Source organism: Zalophus californianus, chromosome 9 (genome assembly GCF_009762305.2).
Source record: "Zalophus californianus isolate mZalCal1 chromosome 9, mZalCal1.pri.v2, whole genome shotgun sequence".
Classification (NCBI taxonomy): domain Eukaryota; kingdom Metazoa; phylum Chordata; class Mammalia; order Carnivora; family Otariidae; genus Zalophus; species Zalophus californianus.
Window position 1 is genome coordinate 102,942,114 of NC_045603.1, and position 24,737 is coordinate 102,966,850.

At 34.9% G+C, this 24,737-nt stretch overlaps 1 protein-coding gene across 19 annotated transcripts in view; it reads left to right on the forward strand.

Moving 5' to 3' along the window:
- WNK1 (WNK lysine deficient protein kinase 1) overlaps nucleotides 1-24,737 on the forward strand; it is a 151,413-nt gene that overhangs the window by 82,576 nt on the left and 44,100 nt on the right. For all 19 annotated transcript variants that reach the window (XM_027593617.2, XM_027593599.2, XM_027593603.2 and 16 more), the window contains exons 5-8: nucleotides 19,454-19,542; nucleotides 21,362-21,581; nucleotides 23,025-23,358; nucleotides 24,427-24,614. In XM_027593617.2, coding sequence (XP_027449418.2) covers nucleotides 19,454-19,542; nucleotides 21,362-21,581; nucleotides 23,025-23,358; nucleotides 24,427-24,614 — 831 coding nt within the window. The remainder of the gene's footprint in view (nucleotides 1-19,453; nucleotides 19,543-21,361; nucleotides 21,582-23,024; nucleotides 23,359-24,426; nucleotides 24,615-24,737) is intronic.

A 24,737-nucleotide genomic window follows, 5' to 3' on the forward strand; every position in this document is an offset into this window, starting at 1 on the left:
AGAATCCATTTCCAAACCTCAAGTCATGAACATTTACCCCTATGTGTTTTCTTCTATGAGTTTTATAGTTTTAGGTCTTAGAATTAGTTCTTTGATTCATTTTGAGATAATTTTTGTATGTGGTGTGAGGTAAGGGTTTTAACTTGATTCTTTTGCTTGTGACAACTATCCAACTGTCCCAGTACCATTTGTTGAAAAGACTATTATTTCTCTATTGAATGATTTCACCCTTGCTGAAAATCAGTTGACCATAGGCACATGAATTTATTCCTGAACCCTCAATTCTGTTCCATGGATCTATATATCTTGCTTTGTAGTAAGTTCTGAGTTGGGAAGTTTGAGTCCTCCTATTCTTCAAGTTTTGGCTCTTCTTGGTCCTTTGCAACTCTGTATAAGTTTTAGAATCAGCTTGTCAATTTTTGCAATTCAGCTGGAATCCTGGTACATATGGCATTGAATCCATAAATCAGTTTGGAGGTTTGCCATCTTAAAACATGGGCTATTTTTCCATTTACTTAGATCTTTTGTAATTTCTTACAGTTTTCAGAGTATAAATCTCAGACTTTTTTAATTAAGTTTATTCCTGAGTAATGTATTTTTGGGGGGATTCTATTATAAATGGAATTGAATTTTTCATTTCATTTTTTGATTGTTAATTACAAATACTGTTGGTGTTTGCATACTGATTTTGAATCTAATAAACTTACTGAATTTATTCTAATAGTTTTTTAGTAGATTCTTAGGATTTTCTATATACAAGATAATTTAATCTGCAAATATAGTTCTTAAAGAAACATAAGGCTTGGCAAGTGTGGGTATATGCTTTACTTGTGAGAAAGAATTGGGGAAAAAAAAGTCTGACTCAGTTTAATGAACAGAATTTAGGGATAAAGTTGAAAAAACAAAAGACTGAGTAGTGGTTGGCTTCTAGGAATTTTCTAATGAGAAAAAAGAGACCTGTCTCTTGATATGTCAGATTTCTCTCCCATGGTAATTATACGGTCTATGTAAGAGAAGATAAACATGTAATTCTCAACTCTTTCACTGAAATAACCAAAAAGAGGTTTTTTTTTAAAAAATTAACTATAGGAATAATAAGTAAAATTTTATAAATGAATTACTTTCATTTTTTTTACTTTTCCTAAGGGTAATTTGCCATTTTTTTAAAGTTGCCTTGGATTTTATTTCCTTTCATTAACTCCCCTGATTTTGCTAGAAATGACAGAATAGTTGACAAATTAAAGTACTGAATTAAAACAAATCTGAACCACCCAGTTGTTTTGATAGGTCCTGTACAAATCCTTATTTGAATTCAAATATGTGAATTTAATCATTTATTCTATTCTATCCTATTACATTGTTACCTTACCACCTCCACACATATTGATTAATTTTTTTTAACCTAACTTTCAAGGAAGAGTTGAGGTTTGGGGTATAGGGAGACACAGGAAACTGTATACACCTAAAGTGTAAATTGGTTCACCAAGTATTTGGGCATAGTTTTCAGGGGCTGTTGTAACAAAGAGCCACAAGCTGGGTGATTTAAACAAGCAGAAATTTATTGTCTCACAATTCTGAGGCCAGAAGTCCAAAATCAAGGTTATAGCAAGGTCATGCTCTCTGATACACAGAGGGGAGAACTTTTTGTTGCCTCTTACCTTCTGATGGTTTGCTAGCAATCCTTGGCATTTCTTGGCTTGCATCTGCAGCACTTCAGTGTCTTATCTCACATGGTGGTCCCCCCTCATCTGTTTGTGTCTCCTCTTCTTAGAAGGACACCAGTTAGATTGTGTTAAGGGCCCACCCCACTCCAGGATGACCTCACCTTAACTGATTATAATTGCAATGATCCTGTTTTCAAATAAGGTCAGATTCTGAGATACTGAGGGTTAGAATTTTAACATATCTTTTGGGAGGGCAACAATTCAACCCATAATAGTCCATGGGTTCATCCAACAAATATTTAAGGCTACTCTCTTCCAGATTTTTTTCTAGATACTAGGTATTGAATATTCTTGGTAAGTAAAACCCACATCCTTGTCTTTCAAGAACTTATTAGGTGAGGGAGAAAAGACAAGCCATATAGTTACCATATGGTATAAAACCAGTTATTCTTGGGATAGCTACTTAATGGAAGCATTAAAGAGTGGTGCCTAATTGAGTTTGAACAGGTTGGGAAAATGATGTTAAATAGGGAGAGACTAAGTTAATAGTGTTGCATGTGAGAAATCTATTATTTGTATGTCTGTAGTGTTTGGAAGTGGGAAAAGAAAGAAACAGGATAAGAGAGGAAAGGAAAGCTTAAACTATACTCGAGCATTGGGGGAACGATTGCAGTACGTTAAGACTGGGTGGTAGGTGTCATAAGATCAAACTTAAATTTTAAATTTTTAGAAAAATTATTCTGGGGGCACCTGGGTGGCTCAGTCGTTAAACGTCTGCCTTCAGCTCAGGTCATGATCCCAGGGTCCTGGGATCGAGCCCCGCATCGGGCTCCTTGCTCAGCGGGAAGCCTGCTTCTCCCTCTCCCACTCCCCCTGCTTGTGTTCCCTCTCTCACTGTGTCTTTCTCTGTCAAATAAATAAATAAAATCTTTTAAAAAAATAAAATAAATAAAAAATTATTCTGGCTCCAGAGTGGAGAATGGATTTATGAAGGACTAAAAACTGAAAACTCAGTTAAGAGGCTGTGGGAATAATCCAAAGGAATGACTGATAGACTGAAATAAGGATTTATAGTAGAGATAGCCAGAGTGAAAGGATGAGAGCTCTATTTTCTTTATAAATTAGAATTCAATTAAGCTAAGTTCTTTTTCACTTACCATTTATGAAAATAAATAATACAGAATAAATACCCATTGTAAATACATATCCTATTAAGAAGATAAGATGGATCTTGATCATTAAACTTGATTATAAGGTTAAATGTATAACTTTAAGACTATAAAATTATAAATTTTTATATGGAATGGTTTGTGTATTTTATTTACTAACTTAAACAATCTATTACTTTTCTTCATTCCATCATACTCTAAACCAGGCATTAGTGAATTATGACCTATGGGCCAGATCAGGCTGGCCATTTTGGTACAACTCATGACTAAGAACGGTTTCTACATTTTAAGTGATTGGGGGAAAAAAAATCAAAAGAAAAATATTTCATGTCATGTGAGCACTTCAGTGTCCATAACTAAGGTAATAAAGCACAGCCACACTGATTTGTTCTGTATTATCTTTGTTTTCACACATTACAATGGCGGAGTGACTAACTGGAACAGACTGTGTGGTTCCAAAAGCTTAAAATACGTACTGTTTGTGCTCTTAACAGAAAAAGTTGTTGACTGCTATTCTAAACACATGTCACCAGAACTTCTTAAAAAAAATTCTCCACGGAAGAGTTCTGTAAGTAATTACTAATCTGTAAAAGTGGTGATAATGTTCCTCTATTAGAATGCTGTTCACCTCTGTACTTACAGTAGATGTGAGAATCTCTGTGCAATCAAGTAGCTACTTAAATTATTACCTCTGAAAATTTGTGGGCACTCTTTTCTCTGTGTCAGAAGAGAAATTTCACTTTAATTCTGTGATGAAAACATAAGAGGTTTTAACATAAAAGCATTTTTTCAGTGGCCATACTTATTACTGGTATTGGTCTTAGAAATAACCTCTTAAACCCAATTTTACTGCTTGAGGTCATCATTCTGGACTTTAAACACAAAGGTTTATGAACCAATATCTTACTTACTTGACAACAGTACTAAATTTTTTTTAATATTTTGTTTATTTATTTGTCAGAGAGAGAGTAAACAATGGGGGGGCAGCAGGCAGAGGGAGAAGCAGGCTCCCCGCTGAGCAAGGAGCCCGATGCAGGACTCGATCCCAGTACCCTGAGATCATTACCAGAACCGAAGGCAGACGCTTAACCAACTGAGCCACCCAGGCGTCCCTGAATGTTTTTTTATATCAAACAGACTGGATAGATGAAATACACATTAGATAGCCATATATTTAAGCACTCTCAGCCATACCAGCCTCCTTTGTTGGTCTTATAATATTTCTATTTTGAAATGGGAGTAAATTTTGTTATGTACCGGCAGACAATGGCTCTGCTGTTTTGTAGGCTGTTGTTAGAGACACTGAATAGGTATTGACTGCACTGTCTCTGTTATTTAGTGATAAGTGTCTCTGATTAATCTTGCAAATTCACTTACTATTTTTCTAAATCAAGGTTGGTATTGAAAATATCTCAAGGGATCATGGAATTTTAGGTTTCTTTATATAAAATGAAGTATAAAAATAACTGCTATTTATAGAAATCAAGTTATAAATTATATGGTAGTAACAGTTTTTTTTAAATGCAAGTTGTATAGGTGACTGATACTAAATTTTGTTTGTTCTATATCTAATCCAACAAATATGATTAACTGATTAAAAATAATGACTATAGGATGAGTAGGTGGAAAACATAGCCAAACACTGTTAGGTTTTTTTTATATTTTTATTTTTTTTTTAAGATTGATTTATTTATTTGATAGAGATGGCGAGAGAGGGAACACAAGCAGGGGGAGTGGGAAAGGGAGAAGCAGGCTTCCTGCCGAGCAGAGAGCCCGATGTGGGGCTTGATCCCAGGACCCCGGGACCACGACTCAGGCTGAAGGCAGACGTATAACGACTGAGCCACCCAGGCACCCCATAGCCACACTTGATTCAAAAGTTGCTCACTAGAGGCTCAGGACTAAAACCAGTGTTTCAGAGTTCTTTGGCTTCAGATGACACAGCACTGCCATCAGATCAGATAAAAATTTATATAAGCAATTACTTGATAAAATAAAAAATTAATTTGATTTTTAAGAAAAGGCATTTGAGACACTACACTAATAAACAAATGTATCTTTATTTGTAGATACAGACTCAAGCTCAAAATCCCCTTCTTAAATGATTGAGTTTTTCACGTTAATTTAATAGAACTGAGAAAGACCAGTATCACTTTTCCATATTCTTACTATAGTATCTACCCTGTTTTCAGTTTTTCACCATTTTTTAAAGATAAAATTTACAAACCATAAAATTTATCATTTAAATACTTTAAGGTGTACAATTCAGTTTTTTAATATATTCATATTGAACCTTTCCATCAGCCCCAAAAAGAAATCTGATACCCATTGGCAGCCACTCTCCATTCCCCCTTCCACTGAGCCCCTGTCAACCACTAATCCACTTTATGTCTCTGGATTTGATTTGCCTGTTGTGGACATTTCTTACAAATGGAATCATATGATATATGACCTTTTGTGTTACACTTTGTTTTTCTGTTATGCCTTTCGTATTACACTTTGACTTATGGATAAATGTTTTCAGGGTTTATCCATGTTGTAGCATGTATCTGCATTTCATTCTTTTTTATGGCTGAATAATATTCCATTGTATGGCTATACCACATTTGTTATGTTCAACAAATTTTGTTTCTTCCTCCTTTTCTCATTGTTAAACTGTTTGAACTGATAGCCACCCTCCCTTCTGGAGATGGACTGGGAACAGAAAGGATGAAGTATATAATGTCTTAAAAGATACTGTCCCAGAGCCTGGTTTTATCAAGTCTTTGTTTATACATACTGTATTGATAGTATAGCATATGGAACATTGTAGGCCCTTAGTAATATTTTGAAGAATAAATGATTTTTGATTAAAGGAATCCCAAATATAGTCAGTTAGACACTATGTAAGTTTGGAAATTTGAATTTACCTTGCAAAAGAGGAATGAAACTTAAGGCCACCTTTGAAGTATTAACAAAATTATCCTAAAGTGAAATTGAATCGTAGCAAGTAGAAACTGATACACATATAAAAGCAATACATTTTATAGGATGAGTAAAACTATTTGGTACAAATAGAGCTGGAAACAATGACTTTAATAGTTAGAAAAAGTCAAACTTCCAGGATATGAAGTACATTCAAGAAAGTCACCTATACACGTACTTTTCCATCAATTCTCAAATCTCATACTTGTAATTTCTTTTTAAGATTATTTATTTTAGAGAGAGAGCACGAGCAGGAGGGGCAGAGGCAGAGGGAGAGGGAGAGAGAATCTCAGGCAGACTCTGTGCTGAGTGTGGAGCCCAACGCAGGGCTCATTCCAGGACCATCAGATCATGGACCTGAGCTGAAATCAAGAGTTGGATGCTAACCGACTGTGCCATCTAAGTGCCCCTCATGGTTGTAATTTCTAAACAACTATTTTATAAGTAACCCTTTCCATTATGGGGCTAGGTTTGTATTTTGTTGAAGTGTTTCACCATAATTTTTACCTTATGATCACTTGCACTTCCTTCTCTGAGATTGTGTGTGTACAAGATCATAATTTCACTTGTTAATACCTCAAATGTTTCGGGGTCCCTGGGTGGCTCAGTCAGTTAGCCTTTGGCTAAGGTCATGATCCCAGGGTCCTAGGATCAAGCCCCGCTTTGGGCTCCCTACTCCATGGGCAGCCTGCTTCTCCCTCTCCACTGTTTGTGCTCTCTTACACTCTCTCTCTCAAATAAATGAATAAAATCTTTAAAAAAAAATACCTCAAATGTTTCAGGACAATTCCTGATTCATGAGTCCTTCTCATTGAGACCCATCATTTTCAGTTTTTAGAGCTATAGGTTTCCTTCGCTATCCACAAGCAGAGCATTCCTGTGAAATCTTTTATAAGTTGAAAAAGGCATAAAGTGAAGGAATAATTAACTTACATTTATATCAGAATATTTTGAGTACTCGCAAACCCCAAAAATAACCACTCTCAGAATTTTCTAATACCTTAGGACATACCTTGCTAACAGATGCATAAAATAAGTCAAGATAAAGCACAGATGTTCATAGGCACATTTCAAAGCTGTGTTATCTTGTTGCTGGATATAGCTCCCAGGGGAAGGAGTTTGGCATTGCCATTCTTGCTGGTCAGGGTATGTACTGTGTCTGTACTGGCTCACTGCAAAACAAGCCCTGAATCCTATTTTCACTTTTTGCCCTTTTTCGTAAAAGCAAAAGCCCTCTTTGGTTTTCTTTTGGTTAGTGAAAACAGGTACTAATGTAGGTCTTTCATAAAAGCAAAGTGGCGTAATGCAAACTTCCGAAAAGCGAGGATAACTATTCCTTTAGATTTCTTGAGTGAAGGGACTTAATATGCATAATTGGAAGAAGAGAGTTAATATGCATATGCTCAGCAGTTGTTTTCTTGACCTAGAGGAGACTAAATAAAAAAGAAGAAAAATCATAATTGGCGATAAAGAACTTGGTAAGGTTATACAACATTGCAAAGGCCTGGTAGAGGTTTAAGATTCATCCATTAAGATCTTTTGAGATTAACATAGCAGCTACCAGACTTGAATGATTTAGTTCAGTGGCTGTCAGAATCTTTTTATCAGGACCCTTTTATACTCATAAAAATTATTGAGGACCTCAAAGAGCTTTTGTTTATTTGTGTTATGCCTATTTTACCATATTAGAAATTATCACTAGATTTTATAATGTGTATATATATAATATATATATATATTTATAATGTATAATAAGCCCAATATATGTTGACCTCCATAACATTTTTGCAAAATATTATTTTTTCCAAAACTAATTTTAAAGATTTAGTGAAAAGAGCAGCATTTTTATATTTTATATTTATAATATATTATATTTTATATTTAGCATTTATATTTTCGCAACTCTCTTTAATGTCTGGTCAGAAAGAAGACCGTTGAGTTCTCGTATCTGCTTCTGTATGAAATCAGTTGCAATATTTTTTATTTGGTTGAAATGTATAAAGAAAATCTGGCCTCACACAGATATGTCATTGGAAAAGAAGTACCTTGTAGGTCCCCTGATAGAGTTTTGAATACTACATGTTGAGAGTCTCTAATTAGATCTTTGCTATGCAAAGTATAGTCCCCAGACCAGCAGTATCCTAGGGAACTTGTTGAAAATGTAAAATTTTGACCCCATCCCAGACAGATCAAATCAAAACCTGCATTTTACAATATCCAAAGATGATTCATGTGTACATTAAAATTTGAGAAGTGTGAGTGGGAATAGTGATCACCTGAGGTCCTTTCTAGTTCTGTGTGCCATAGACTAAATAATATAATACCAAGACATTAATTGAAAAGTACTAGTCCATCATTCATGAAACTTTTTTACTAGCATTATAAGTATCCAGACTGATTTAGAAATTTTACCCTATTTCATTGCATTTTTTTCTGACTTATTTAGGAATTGCTTTTTTTTAAAAGCAAAATAATAAGTCAAGCTGTAGAAAAGATGGAATAAAAAGCTTGAGGAGTTCTTTAAGTCAGTTGGAACTACGTTAGAATCCTTAGTTTCTAGGGGCTCCTGCATGGCTCTCTTGGTTAAGCATGTGACTCTTGATTTTGGCTCAGGTCATGATTTCAGGGTCGTGGGATTGAGCTCTAGGGTGGAGCCCACTTAAGATTCTGTCTCGCTCTTTCCCTCTTCCTATCTCCCACTCTAGCACACACACGTGCTCTCTCTCACTCTCAAAAAAAATCTCACTCTCAAAAAAAAAAAAAGAATCCTTAGTTTCTAAGGATACTGCAGGCATTCACTTGTGCTTTATTTTTCCTCTAGCTGTGAAAATTTAGTTCTATATTATCTATAGTTCATTATTCTGTTCTGTCAATCATTAAATTTCTTACCTGGGAAATGTCTTGATTTCACCAACCTCCATCCCCATCTTCTGGCTTCCAGTGAAGAATAAAAATGGCTGTGTCCTTTTTTAGTTTTCTAAAAGGTTTTTCTCATGTTTTGGGTGCTAAGATAAATGTGGGGGATTAAAGTAATTCCCTAGATTATACAATGATTTATATAATTATATAAGCAGTTAGTGATGACTGTTGTGATGAAATACACCTTGAGTCTGCCTTGGATATTAATTTAACTAATTTTTTTAAAGTAAATGTTAGCATCAGTGCCTAACTATTTCACATTTATTAAGGAAGCATGCTTGGTTATCTATTGAGAGATCATAGGGCTCCCTAATGCAAATTCTCCTCACCCTGCCATTCCCTTATCACCACCAGCACCAGCCAGTGCCCTTAGCACTCCGTATTTCTGGTTTCCATCCCAGATCTACCATGTATACCCTATTAGTAATCAGTAAACAATGAAGTAGTAATTGCACTAAAGTAGATGGATTTTATAGACATAAAGAAGTAGGGGATTTGATCTCCTTCAGAGGGTCAAAGACAGTATTCCTGAAAAAGTATGTTTAAGTTGAGAATTTTATTGGCCCCCGTCACAGAGGTGGTGAGACAAATTTTATATGAAGTAATTATCAGTAACTTCAGCCCCTGGCACTTTTTACCAAAAATATTTTAGGATTCTTAGAAGAAAGTCATGACAGTATCATTCCCTCTTCTGTGTTCCCATCATATGCTACCTCTGTTTTATTAATATAATGATTATTATATTGATATTAACTATTGTCCCCCCATTAGAACTGAGCCCTTCAAAGACAGGTTTCTTGTTTCCTTTGTAGGTCAGTTCACTACTACATGTCTGACCCTGCAGTGGTGCACTGTCATACAGATAGTGGGTAATAGTCGTGTAAATATTAATAAATATACATTCTTTGTGCCAGACATTGCATTAAACACTTTGCATATATTACATAATTTAATTCTTCCAACAGCCTGGAGTGGGAAGTGAGTAATTGCTACTCTTATCAGCATTTTGTAAATAAAGGTCTCAAGCCCAGGAAGGCTAACCCAAGATTACATACCTAGAAGATAACAGAGCATTCTCTTATTTCTGTTATTATCTGATCCCAGATTCTGTGCTCATTATCAAAATACTATACCGAATCCATAACTGTCAATTACAGTATCAGTCCGTAACCTAAGGGTATTTAAACCTGTCTGTGTAAGTGCTGATGTAGAGGGGGTAAATGTAGACTGTGGTTTAAAAATTACGTTCTACAGTGCATTGATAATAAATTGTTATATATCATTGTACATGCAATTTATTCAGGCCTGTACTTGAAATGTTACTTGCTCAGAGAGGCTTTTCCCGCCCACCCTCTCTAAAATATTTTTCATTGTGCACACACTTTACTGCTATTCCTTCTATTCTTTTCTTCATGGCTTTTATTGCAGCCTTACAGCATTTATCTAAAGCCCCAATTAGTATACAAATTCTATGGGCTGGGGGTTTTGTTTGACTTGTTCTTTGCTCTATTCCTAGTGTTTAGAGGTTGATAAGTCACAGGCACTCAGTTTTTGTGAAATGAATACAGAACTGCAGAGAATAAAAGCCAATTTTCCGTTGCTGTGGAGGAACTGGGCTCTGGAGTTGGGTCTGCTTAAGTTTAAATCCTTAGTAATGTCATTTCCTAGCTGTGGTACCTTGGTCAAGTTATTTAACTTCTCTGAACCTAAGGGGTTTTTGAGGATTAAATGAGAAATGCACGTAGAACATAGCCAAGTGCCTGGCATATAGTTATCAGTCAGTACTTAGTAGGTATTGCCATTGTTATCATTAACATCATTATGACATGCTTAGTAGTGTAATAAGTTGTCTCTTCTTCCATTCTTTATCCAGTGACATTCAGTCATTTGCAGTTATTAAAATGTGTTTAATGAACTTAAAGTCAAGTTTTAGAGGAGAGTGAATGAGCTAACATTTATAATCTTGCTTCTTGCCAATAACCTTGGAAAGTGCTTTACATGTACTATCTTAATTTTATCCTGGTAAGTAGATAATATCTTCATTTCACAGATAAGAAAATAGAATCAGAGGTTAAGCATTTTGTCCCAAGGACATGAAGGAGAAATACTAGTAGTAATAATAATAATAGTAGTAGTGGTGGTGATGGTGGTGTCAGAAATCAAGCATCTTAACATGACATTAATACAAACCTTAAAAATTTTCTTTGTTTTTGCTGCCTTTTTTTTTTTTAAGCTTTTATTTTATTTAAGGGAGAGAGACAGAGAAAGCATGAGCTGGGGGAAAAGGACAGACTCCCCCCTGAGCAGGGAGCCCAATGCGGGGCTCGATCCCAGGACCCCAGGATCATGACCTGAGCTGAAGTCAGATGCTTAACTAACTGAGTCACCCAGGTGCCCCTGTTTTTGCTTTTTTAACTTTTTTTTGACCTCAAAGGGAAAAAAAATCTGAGCATAAAAAAAATTAAGGTACACTGACAGTATAAGACTGGTATTACAGGTTTGAGCCCAGTATAGAGGGTTCATGATCCATGTTTAAAGGAGAAAAGCTTCAGTTATCTTGAAAATCTGCCATTGGTAACGAGAAAATCCAAATAAGAGTAGTAATGTCGTTAGCACAATTTTTGTCTGCTATTAAAAGAATAGAAACTACAGTAAGCATTGGCATCAATTTTTTATATGAAGGATAGTGCACTTGAGGTTGGAGCCACACACAAGCTTTCATGTATCCAGAGAGTAATGAGCCTTGGGGAATCATGAGGTAAACTAATTTCCTTTGATAGAACTAGCTAGATTTGGTAGAGTTTGAAGAGGTTTGTTTCCAATGGGATCATAAGGTATGTTCAAATTCCTGTAAACTAATGGTTCATACCAATAAGAATCTGGCTGAATCCAGCCTCATAACAACCAAGTTAGAAATAATGGGGATTTTTAATTACTTTGTTTGTGTAATTTGACTTTGTCACTGATTCTGTTAGCCATTCGATTGCAAGGTTTGAACATTCTGTCTGGGAAAAACAGAATTAAAGCAGTTAGGGTGAAATTCCTTTTAGTTTTTTATATAACAGATTAGAGTTTAGCCCACTTTTTTTTTTTACAGAAACAAGTGAGGCTGATTCCTGATTAGATACTGTTTGAAAAATTGAGGAAAACTTTGTATTTTTTTCTTTAGCAGCTAGAATTTTTTATGCTATCCCAGAAATCTGAATCCACTGGGATTAGCTGAAAATGGTTCCTTTATAAATTTTATTCCTGTTATCATCCAATAAATTTGGATTCTACATGTAAAAGAAAACTTTGTGTATCATGGGCTCTATCTTGGGAGCATTTTGCATGATTTTCAGAGGCATTCCATTATACTGTGATTTGATTAATATTAAAGATTCTTAATCAGACTGTTAATATTAAACCAAACAGTTCTGGGTATCATTCTTAATGTTTTAGATACTAAAGAACAATTGTAAAATCCTTATTTCAGAATTTCTCAAAAAGCTGGGGTTTTTTATACTCACTGAATGTTGATCTATAATTCATAAGGCATTAGACTGTAGACTTAAAAACCAGTGGGATATAGAGAGATAGTTTCTGTATTTAAGTACATTATAGCAACGATGAGTTTCCTGGTATCTTATAAATAACTAACATGCCAAAAGATTCATATATAGATGGTTTGTAGCTGCTGCCTTTTCATTATATATGATTTGTGGTATATTTTGAAAGAAGTGTAGAACTCAGTTGGCTAAAAAAGGGGGGAGTAGAAAGAGTATCTTGTCAGTGAAAATGCGCACTATTTGGTGAACAAGTAACCAGTTTGGACTTGGTTTTGGGGAGATAAGAGTAGAGAAGAAGGTGGAAGTTGGGTTGTGAGGGTTTTTCACACTAGATTAAGGAAATTAAAAAGGACTGTAACATGGACTAGAAGTAGCATTGAACTGGCATTGTGGAATCTGGTTTCTAGATTTTGCTTTACCATTGACAAGGCCCTTACTATTTTATTCTGGGTGCTGAAGATAATACAGTGTATCCGGCGGGTATCTAATAATGACTAGGGTAGGCTAGACGAGATACTCCATAGATGCCAGTTGAATTAATTAATTAATTCTCGCTTTGACATGACATTAATCTCTCTGGGCCGAAATTGTCTCATTTGAACAAGGAGGGACTCTCACTCAGATTGTTTCTAGATCTGTGATCCCATGGCCGTCTTTAGATATGGAGAACTTTTAACCAGTTTTGAGTAGTGTGATGTGAGTTAAATGATGTCAGGTGACTGGAAATGGCTAAATGTTAGATGATTAAGTGAGGCCAGATGATTGAGCGGGCCATAATATAAAATACACATTGGAGATAGAGAGAATGGAAACAGTGAAACCCATCTTAAATTGGTTAAGTTTAAAGGGGTGAGGTATTGATAATCTGGACTTTGGTGGTCACAATTTTTATGCAAAAGAAGCAATGATTTTGAGAAGTAACAAAGAAATCAGTAAAATTCTAATTTTGCTTGGCCAGAGATTTTTGACTATTGGAGGGACAGTTAGGAGTGCTAGTAGCAGAAGTGTTTACTAGTTGCTTTTTTTAATCTTTGTTTAAAGAGCTCATAGAGAATAATAGTACTTAAATATTTTGGGAGAAGAAGCATCTAAAAATGACTTTTCTATTCTGAATCATGGAAATAGGGATGATACCATTGAAAGAAATGAGGAAATGTAGAGAAAAGCACTGACTTTACGAGGAATTAGAGCTTAGATGTGTAAACTGTTGTCCATATGTGAATGGTATTTTTATTGTATATGTTGAAAATTCTTATTTTGATATATAGAAAAGACTGGTCTTTATAGATCTAGATATTTGTGCCTACGTTATACATTTGTCCAAAAACACCTATCTCACTGTGGTTTTGTGTGTTGCCCAGCAGTTTTAAAAGCCAAGCCACAAATCACCTGTTTTCTAGCTCTTTCATTTTCATTTAGCAAAGCATAGTCCTAAGCAGGCTTACTCAAACATTTAAGTTAAAGGTAAGGCCGGACCACATTATTGTATTTCTGACCAATACCTGACATTCTAGACTACCTACTTAGTAGTGATGAATTGTGTTGAACCAGAGATCAGTGGCTACCTTGAGATAGCTTGTTAGAATTTATAGTCATTTTTTTAAAAATAGTCATTTCTATCCTTTAGAGTAGAAGTATTCCTACCAAATAGCTTCCAAGCCCTTATCTTATGTTACTGTTATTGAATAATTAAAGCCTTAATACCCACTGTCTTGATGGGAACTCCAGCTTACCACATTACAAGGGATAGACTTTATTCTGTTACCCATAATGACAGTGCATTGAAAAGTGCTTTTTTTTGCAATCTTTGTTAATGCCATGAAGAAAAACCTTTCCTTAATCACTAAAGTAATAGTTATTTGGGTCCATGAGATCTTCCTGGCAAATGCAAATATCTTTAGTTATAAATGCATATTGAGGGGCGCCTGGGTGGCTCAGTTGGTTAAGTGTCTGCCTTTGGCTCAGGTCATGATCCCAGGGTCCTGGGATCGAGCCCCGGATGGGGCTTCCTGCTCTGCAGGAAGCCTGCTTCTCCCTCTCCCACTTCCCCTGCTTGTATTCCCTCTCTGACGGTCTCTCTCTCTCTGTCAAATAAATAAATAAAATCTTTAAAAAAAAATAAATGCATATTGAGGCTTTTAATAGAAGGGAAGGGAGAAGAGTCGATTCTTACCAATTCTATGTACTAATTCACAGCTGTTTATTTTTTTGATGTACTATGAGAGAGTAGTAAGGCTTTAATATCACCTTTTTAAAGTAGGTAAATATTTAAATTAGGTAATTTAGGTAAGCTGTTACGCACAGTTTTCAAGCGAGTTTAAGGGATGTGGCCCAGGTTGCACACACACACTTGGTATATGAGAAGTAGACCTGAGAACCCAAATCTGGTATTGTGATTTCTTTGGACAGTGTTCTTTTGGCTGCATATTCAGAGTTTACATTTTGGTTGTTGAGCCATTTTCTTTTAAAAGCATAGTTCCAACATGATAGGGGTGAGGGAGTGTTTAGATAAAGAGATTTCTAGTGTGGGTTTTGATGTCAAGGCGGCAGAACCTGTGGACATAATGGGTGGAGCTTTGACCAAGTAAAAATCTCATTTTGCTTGTTCGGGGATCTGTTGCTTTTGGAGGAAAGACAGGAGGAGCAGTAACAGAACAATTTCCCTGCTGTTCAGCATGTAGGCTTGTTTAAAGGGCCAATCTAGCATAAGTAGATTATTGGCTGAGCAGAGTTAAACTCATGTCTGAGAGTTGGAGAAGCATGGCTAGTGTTAAACAAGAAGCTATGCTTCAGTCTGACTTTGATGTCTGCCTTGCTTATGCTGTAGGCTAATTTACTGTTAATTTCCATCTTACCAATTTCCTCCCTTTTCCTCTAACTGTAACAAGTCTATTTTGCCTTTTGTGATGGATTTTACAAAGAAAGACTTTTGCTCAGTGTTTGTCATCATAAATTCTCATTGCTGCTGCTGCCCTCAGAAGGATTGTGTAATCGAGGTAGGTAAGAATTTCTGATATATACAAAAGGTATATTGTAGCCATTTGGTAATATATGTAGCAATATTAAATTGTTTACTTTAGAATGTTTTTCAAAATACTTGAATTTTTGTGGTTAATTCCACTACATTTTGTATGAGGAAGAAGGAGGCTTTTCTCAATTCTAAATGGTGAGGAAAGATTTCACTTTTATGAAAGTATAGATAAATGTTACCCTGACACATTTGAAACCTGAGCTTTTAAGAAGCAAGTGCTGACAGTTTTAAGAGCTAGAATATTGAACCAGAGAATATTATATTATGACTCACTTTTATTTTTCCAGCAGATTAGTTGGCAAGCTGTAAGTATATAGAATTAAAAGAAAAAGTAAGTCTATAAAATGCATGTATGTCTTTTTCATTTTTCTTAGTTCAAATCAACATTTTATAAATATTTATATCAACTCTTAGTGTGACTTTGGGGGAAACCACAATTGTTTCCTTCCTTCCTTCCTTCCTTCCTTTCTTTCTTTCTACTCTAAAATTATACATAAGTGGCCTTTGTTTTTGTTTTAAAACAATACATAATTTTGTATAAACTGAAGTAAATGGATATACATTAGATGCTCAAGAAGTACTTTTGTTTAATGCAGGGAAACATGCTACTCTCCCATGTCAAAAAAAACACAACATAGCAGTATTTGCCTAGAGAGGTCTTGTGAATTACAAAAGTAAGCAAGAATATTTCTAGAGCCAGTCAGTGAGTTGCTGGCTCTAGAAGAATGGAGTAAGAGGGTATGTCTCTAACCAGATTTTTCTTATGTGTAAAATATTAGCCCAATTTACCTACCTTAGTACTCTTTTCTTCTGTTTTGTGTTTTTAAATCTCATTTAGAACAAGTGAGCAAAACTGCCTTTACTGGTCAAAACTGGACTAGAATAGTACTTAGTGGGGTCAAATCAGGAAGTAAAGGAAAGAGGTGACATTAGGATTTTAAAGGCTCTAAGTTGATTGTCTTTGTTGAAGTATATGAACTAAAAGGGAAACAGATGAAGACAAAAATTTATATTACCAAAATACTTTCTCATCATTACTTTGTTCTGTCTGGTACTTAAAATCATGTTTTAGAGTAATCTAGATCATTTTTTAACTTCAAAAATTACCAGTTACCAAAAATACTTTTAAATATATTGAGTTCTTTCATTTCTTAAGAAGCCTATATAAGTATGATGAATGTGTCAAAACCTGTACTTGTTTATTTTATTTTTATTTTTAATTTTTTTAAAGATTTTATTTATCTGACAGAGACACAGCGAGAGAGGGAACACAAGCAGGGAGAGTGGGAGAGGGAGAAGCAGGCTTCCTGCGGAGCAGGGAGCCTGATGTGGGGCTCGATCCCAGGACCCTGGGATCATGACCTGAGCCGAAGGCAGCCGCCTAATGAGTGAGCCACCCAGGCGCCTCTGTTTTTTATTAAGCAGCTTTTTATTATATGTCCCAGATGACTTTTCTGTAGGTCACTTTCAGGGTTAGGGAGGTTTCATGCTCATTTTTACATTTTGGGGGTCATTTACAGTATACAGTCCCCATATATTCTTCTCACATGATTCAGAATACTTCTGCTAGGTATTTTGATAATCCTGGCTTCTTGAGGGTAGCTGACTGGTAGCTGAAATTTCTTCTACCTTTTTCATTATCTAAGTGGGTAACAGTAAGCTGCACTAATCTTTTAATACCAGCTGCTGGTAAGTTATGTCTCAGTTTTATTGGCTGCCTTGGCACCTGTAATACGTTTTTTAAGTTGGCAGTGGCATCACAATGTTATATAGCATTGGTGTGGAATTTTCTATATTTGAATCTTGAATAGGTTGAGAAAGCAGCTTAACCTAGTAGATTCAAGGTGTTACATGATTCACAGTTGCTGGTTTTGCTATTATGATAGTATATAGCTCATTTATTCAGCTAGTTATTTCTGTTTGTAAGTAGGAATTCCTGTTTGTAGAGTAGTGAATGTGAATATGTTTGCATGGGTAGGATTAACATGAGTATTACTTATTTTTAAGGGTAACCAATGATGAAAGTAGGTTCACTATAGATCTTAGTTGATTATTTTTCAAGAGAATTCTTTGCTTCCTTTTAACCCTAAACTTTATTATCTTTGGTAATTGCCTCTGAATTCAAAAGTGACCTTGGGTCAGCAAACTTAATTCAAAGAGCTTTCAATCTAGATACTACATCTGATTCTAGCTGCTGTGAGTATAGGATGGTAAGTTGTACAGATATTATCCCTATTTGCTAGACAAGGAATCTGAAATCATCTTTCCAAGATGCCTGTGCTAAATTGGAACAGAAGAGTCTTCTAATATAATCAGTGCATGTGTGTCTTATTAATGTGTAGTTTTACTGCCCGAAGACCAAACTACATACCCCTAAAATATATATGTTTATAGAAGAAGCATTTCTCCTAATCATATTCTATATTTTCTTTAGCCATTTTCCTGTAATATTTGAATTGTCTTTACATGCAAAGGCCAAATAAATATTAAGTGTCTAATTTTACCAAAGAACATTCTTTTAGATTATTTTCTGTCAATAGTGAATGTTCTACAAACTTAATATAAAGTATTTTAGGTTGTTCTTCACATTATGTTTATAAATAGCATCTTTAAAGTTTCTTTTATACAGTTTTACATGTTTATTGTAGAATATTAAAAACAAACAAAAAATCTCCAGTGTTTCTACTACCAGAGAACTTTCAGAGTACGTCATCCATTTTTTTTCTTAAAACAGTTCCTGTTTTCTAAAGCCTTAGTTTGAAATACCATACCAGCTTGCTCAATTAAAGCAGCTTTTTGCTTCAGCAGCATTATTTTCTTGTTCTCATTAGAATTACTATATGAAGACAAAGACCAGTTGGGAAAACTTAACTGGATTTGAAAAATAAGAAGATTGAGGAAGATTGTGACCTTTTAGTCAGGACTTAGAAACTAACCTTTTTAAATGCATGGATTTAACTTTAGGGTCAGCCCTACTGACACTTCCTTGGTGTAGAAAGTTAGCCCCAGAGGTAGAGGTAGACTCCTCCAAATCAGGAGTTTTGAATAATGCAGTTGAGTAATTGATGAGAATTATCCCATCACAACTCCAATATTTAAAGACTTTTTAGTGCTAATCATTTGACGCATTTCATTTCAGTCTATGAGAAGTTACATGCATTCCTGTGATTTATCAAATTATTATCATTAATTCTGTTTTAATCTGTTTTGTCACTGAGACTATAGATGATTAAACTTTATGTACTATATTCTAACTTTTCTAGTCCCTCTCCCTTATTTTCCATTCCCTGTGTTTTATGTGTTTAGAGACTTACAGTGCCACTTGGGCAGTATATTAGTGCAGCTGCATCAATCCATGTGGTTACTTAGACAAGGTGGGAAGAGAAAATGAGATGTTTTCTCCATATCACCTTTTAGGAGTATTTTGTTACATCTTACATATATATTCCACACATTGCTGAAATTTTTATTTGCAAAAAATTTACACGTTATGAAGATTCTAAAATACTACTAGGATACTACATAGTATTACATATAATAGTGGTATTGAGATTTCTTCTGAAATTAATTAGAAATCTTGTCTTTTATATGGATCTGATATATCACTTTTCATTTTATGTTTCATATGTACAAGACAATTTGTTCTTCTCTTATCAAGCCAAACCAATCCAAATCCTTAACTCCTATACTTGTTGAGGTTGTTAGAGTACTATGATAATAGAATACCTGCCAAACTAAGCATATGAATTCATGCCCATTCATGGATTCACTGTTAAATACTGTGTTGATTAATGTGTTAGGGAACAAGGCTGCACAAAAGATATAACCTTTTAGAACATTTGGCCCTTCTCTTTAGCCAGTAACTTCCTTTACCTGAAACACAGCAGAAGATATTGACAACAGCCTCAATTTTTCCTTACCTACCTATGGAGGCCATGGAAGTAAGTGACTGCCCTATTTCTTGTTGTTTTCTTGTGGGAGCTAAATTGCTACTACCCAACTCTGACCCTGCAATGGACCAGCTCCTGTAGGCAAATCAGAAAAAAGCCAGGATGGTGAGAAGCCAATCTCATAGAACCTTAAGAGGCAATTCAAAATCAAAGTTCAAAGAACCTGCCTTTATTAATGTGTTTTTGTTCCTGTTTTTATGTTTCTCAGGGAGTGAAGCCAGCCAGCTTTGACAAAGTAGCAATTCCTGAAGTGAAGGAAATTATTGAAGGATGCATACGGCAAAACAAAGATGAAAGGTAAGTTGCCACTTTTGACTTAGGTGTTGCTTAAAAACCTAAAATGTAATGATATGTGCTAAATACAATACTCAATCTGAAGTGTATTCAGTACTTTACTTGTGATTAATTTCTCTATTTATGTCATGTAATATCTTTAAAAGTAGAGTTCTGGGAGTGCCTGGCTAGCTCAGTCAGTAGAGCATGCTACTCTTGATGTTGGGGTGGTGAATTCAAGCCCCATGTTGGGTGTAGAGATTACTTAAAAAATAAAATAAAATTTTTTTAAAAATCTTAAAAAAAAAAAAAGTAGAGTTCTGTCCATTTAAGATAGTATTGAGATTTGATAGAGTGAAATGTTGTAAAAAATGTGGTATGGTAGAGTTCAACTGAACCAGAACCACCTTAAACATAGCTGCTGCATTCAGTGAGAACTACTTCTAAAACATAAACTACTTATAAAGCATCAGCATGATTTATAAAACTCAGTAGGGTTCAATCTCTCTCTGACCAACAGATCTGTCCCTTAATTCTTTATCCATTGAATTCCAAAAGGTGGAATAAAATCTTGGCTCTTTAAAATAAGCTCAACTACACATCTTGATTTGCTGTCATTGTGCCATAATTTTGAAGAGCAAAACATCAGCATTCCTTTCAGTAAAAAGAGACAACTTTGCCCAAAGCTTAGGAGGAGATTTGGCTTAGTCATTTGTACTAATAGGACTTTTCTCAGAGGCGTGGCAAGTATCTGATATGTCATATAGCTGATTCATCACCCGTTAGGCATGGCAAAGATCCAGTGTCTGTTTTTGAAAAATAATCTACCCACACCATCCCCCCTCACCCTCCAAAAAAGAAAAAGTAGACCAGCCAGTATAAATATAAATTGTAAGTTGAGCATAATCTACCTCCTGAAGAATGTGAGCAATCAGGTATATCAACCAAATTAAAGAATTCTGTATCTCACATCTCTGGTCTCCTGCTCTTTTCATAACTTTGTTATTTGGAAGAGCTTAACATCATGATCTTTAAGGCTGTTTAGTAGAAATTTAGTTTGGGTTTCTAATTTTATATACAGTGTTTGGAAAGGAGAGTCCTTTATCTAAGAACTTTTTTTACTATAAACAAAGGAGTATTTGTTTCCAGTCTTAGAACATATTACTCTATTTCTTTTTGGATGGTACAGTTTACTAGATTACTGGTATTTTGAAACCATTTATCTAAAGAAGATTATTCCACAATCAGACTTCTTGCCTAATACACAAATTGTTGAAAAAGGAATTGAGAGAATTTATTGTGGTAAATAAAGTTGTAGTAGAAGGTAAAGAACTAGAAATCAAAAAACTTATTTTCAAATTTTGATTCAACCATTTGAGGGTTATAACCATGAGCAAGATTTTCACCCTCTCTGAGCCTTTGTTTCCTAGTAATCAGGAAATAATATTTCATTGGATGTTGGTCAAGGATCAGATGGGATCATAAATAAGAGTATTTGTTAACTATAAATTTTACATAAATTATGTGGTATTTTGAAGCTATGACATTCTGTATATTACTTGCCATTGTTAGTACATTGTTAACTAATATGAGATTAGATAACTTAGATTAAAAAGTATCGCTTTTAGCTCTTACTTATAAATGATGTTGTATAACTTGAGAGTAAAACTATAATCACTGTTCACATGGAACAATGTAGAAATGAGTTCTAAACTTTCCTTTGTTTTTTTTTTTACAGTCTTTATTATTCCAAGCATAACAGTAATCAGCCACACTTGAAAATTATGTTTTCAATCTAATGTCATTTTGTTTTGTTTTTGTTTCATTTCCCTCTCTTTGGAAGATATTCTATCAAAGACCTTTTGAACCATGCCTTCTTCCAGGAGGAAACAGGGGTACGGGTAGAATTGGCAGAAGAAGATGATGGAGAAAAGATAGCTATTAAATTATGGCTACGTATTGAAGATATTAAGAAATTAAAGGGAAAATACAAAGACAATGAAGCTATTGAGTTTTCCTTTGACTTGGAAAGAGATGTGCCAGAAGATGTTGCTCAAGAAATGGTAAATTAACATGGATGGAACTAGAGGGTATTATGCTAAGCAAAATAAGTCAGTCAGAGAAGGACATACATCACAAAGATTCACTCTTATGTGGAATTTAAGAAACAAAACTGATGAACATAGGGGAAGGGAAGGAAAAATAAGATGGAAACGGAGACAAACCATAAGAGACTCAACTATAGAAAACAAACAGGGTTGCTGGAGGGGAGGTGGGTGGAGGGATGGGGTAACTGGGTGATGTACATTAAGGAAGGCATTTGTTGGAATGAGCAGTGAGTGTTATATGCAACTGATGAATCTCTGAATTCTACCTCTGAAACTAATAATACACTATATGTTAATTAAGTTGAATTTAAATTTAAAAAACGATAAATTAGCATTGATCCATCATTTAAAAATTGATGTATATTTATAAACATTTATATTGTTGAGCTAAAAAGTTTATGAAGCAGTGTGGATGGCAGATCTCAATGATAGAAAATTGTGTTGATTAATGGCCCTAAGTTATTTTTAATTGAGGAAAAGAGATATACATGTAGATATGTAAGGATGGATAGATGGATGGCTGGGTAAATCTAGAATGCATCCTGAAGTAATGTGAAAGTCTATGAGGTTGAATGACTCTTAATTTATATAAACCTATTGAGTTAGAATGACAAGTTATATTTTCTAAATATTGATACATTTGATCAGTCATTTGGATAAACTCTATAAATAGATAATGAATTGTTTTTACTTTGAGGGAGTTTTCAAGATCAATTATTAGTAGGCAGCCTTTGATTAATCACTTTATGAAGTATATCCAGAAGGTGACTTTTCAGAAAAGAAAGACTTCACCAATTTTATGCTGGCGATAGTGCTTAAAATAGCCAGTTAATATGCAGAGATACTCATAGAATATCTCTACTAGAATTTATAAGAACTATTCAATAGAAGTTGCCTCTGAGAAGGGGTCAGGTATGAAAGAGATACTTATTTTAATTGTTAGTTTTTTATACCTTTAGAGATTTGTGTGTGTATGTTTTTTTAACTTTCATGTATTGATCACAATTGTTTTATCTGGTTAAGTTGTTGGCTAGGGAAAAGAAGTAAAAACAACACAGGTTAATATTAATAGTTACATGTGAGCAGGAAATAGAGTGACTAGAATAAAAGGAACCTCATTGTTTTATTGTTGTAAGAAGTGAAGGTATAACTACCTTGAGTTCCTACAAAGTTTCTACAAAGATGATGGCGCCCATCCCGTGAGTATCTACAAAAACGGTTGAGAAATGCATAATACAGACAAGTAATTTCACAGTTTGGTTAAGACCAGTCATTGGAGAGGTCTTTCTCTTCCCCCTTCTTCCTACTTTTTCCCCAAAGGTGCCTTTTTTTGTTTTATATTTGGTTTGTTTTCTTTTGATATCATACTGCTTCCTAATGCACTCTTTTATCCTGTAGGTAGAGTCTGGGTATGTCTGTGAAGGTGATCACAAGACCATGGCAAAAGCCATCAAAGATAGAGTGTCATTAATTAAGAGGAAACGAGAACAGCGGCAGTTGGTGCGGGAGGAGCAAGAAAAAAGAAAGCAGGAAGAGAGCAGTCTCAAACAGCAGGTAGAACAACAATCAAGTACTTCCCAGGCAGGAGTCAAACAGATCCCGTCTGCCAGCACTGGCATGCCTACTGCTTCTACCACTTCAGCTTCAGTTTCTACGCAAGTAGAACCTGAAGAACCTGAGGCAGATCAACATCAACAACTACAGTACCAACAAACTAGTATATCTGTGTTGTGTAAGTATTTTGGGAAGTGCATAAGTATGCTAAGGATACTCCTGATTGACTTTTCATCTTCTTGTTCATCATTTTGCACTGGCCTCTTGGTTTGAATCATGAATTCACCATATAATAAGAAATTTGAGGGGCACCTGGGTGGCTCAGATGGTTAAGCATCTGCCTTCTGCTCAGGTCATGATCCCGGGGTCCTGGGATTGAGCCCCACATCAGGTTCCCTGCGCCGCGGGAAGCTTCCTTCTCCCTCGTCCACTCCCCCTGCTTGTGTTTCCTCTCTTGCTGTGTCTCTCTCTGTCAAATAAATAAAATCTTAAAAAAAAAAATTGAAATGATCATCATCTACTTTTTGTTTCTATTCTAACATCCATCACTAGTAGACTAGAAGGACAGAATAGTAAGGAAATGTGATTAGAATATAAAATAATTTTACAGGTTCCAACATCTTGGAAGTTCCAATTTGTAGATTTTTACTTTTCACAATTCCTTAAAATAAAATGTAATTATGAAATTAGTATTACACTGTATGTTAACTAACTGGGATTTAAATACAAACTTTTTTAAAAACTTAAAATCTACAAAAATAAATACAATGAAATGTAATAATGAAAAATGAACAAGTTTATCTTAGTTATTTGTAATTGAACCCATTAGTCTGGTTCATCTTTTTTTAGCAACACTGAATAACATGTAGACTAGAAATGAATGAGGTTGTTAGTTTTTTATTGAACTATCTGCTTAATACAAAGAATGCACTGGTCTCCAAAGTTAAGACTGATGGCTTACAGCATTCCATTTTATTTCCCTTATTCTTCAGGTAATAAGATTCTATGATAGCCATGAAGGTTTTTGTTTTTTTTTTAAAGACATCCTTTTTTTCCATTTGGATCCTTCATGTTTTTAAGCATAGAAATCTACTTAGTTAAAAACTAGTATTCATTTTTTATTTAGGTCAGGTCTTTGCGAAGAAAAAACTAATTAACCCTAAAGTCATGGGTTTGTGATGGGAAAATATAAACCTCCCTTTTGTGATTTGTCTCTCTGTTTTTTGACAATTTATTTCTCCTTCAGCTGACGGAACGGTTGACAGTGGTCAAGGATCTTCTGTCTTCACAGAATCTCGAGTGAGCAGCCAACAGACAATTTCATATGGGTCCCAGCATGAACAGACACATTCTACTGGCACACTCCCAGGGCATACAGCTTCTGTTGTCCAAGCACAGTCTCAGCCCCATGGGGTCTATCCACCCTCAAGTGTGGTAAGTAACTGCATAAGAGAGTGTAAGCCTATAATGAGAATAGATATATGTTAAATTCATATTCTTTCTACTATCCAAGTAATAGCATGAGTCTGAAGTAGAAAGTGTAAATGGTATATTTCT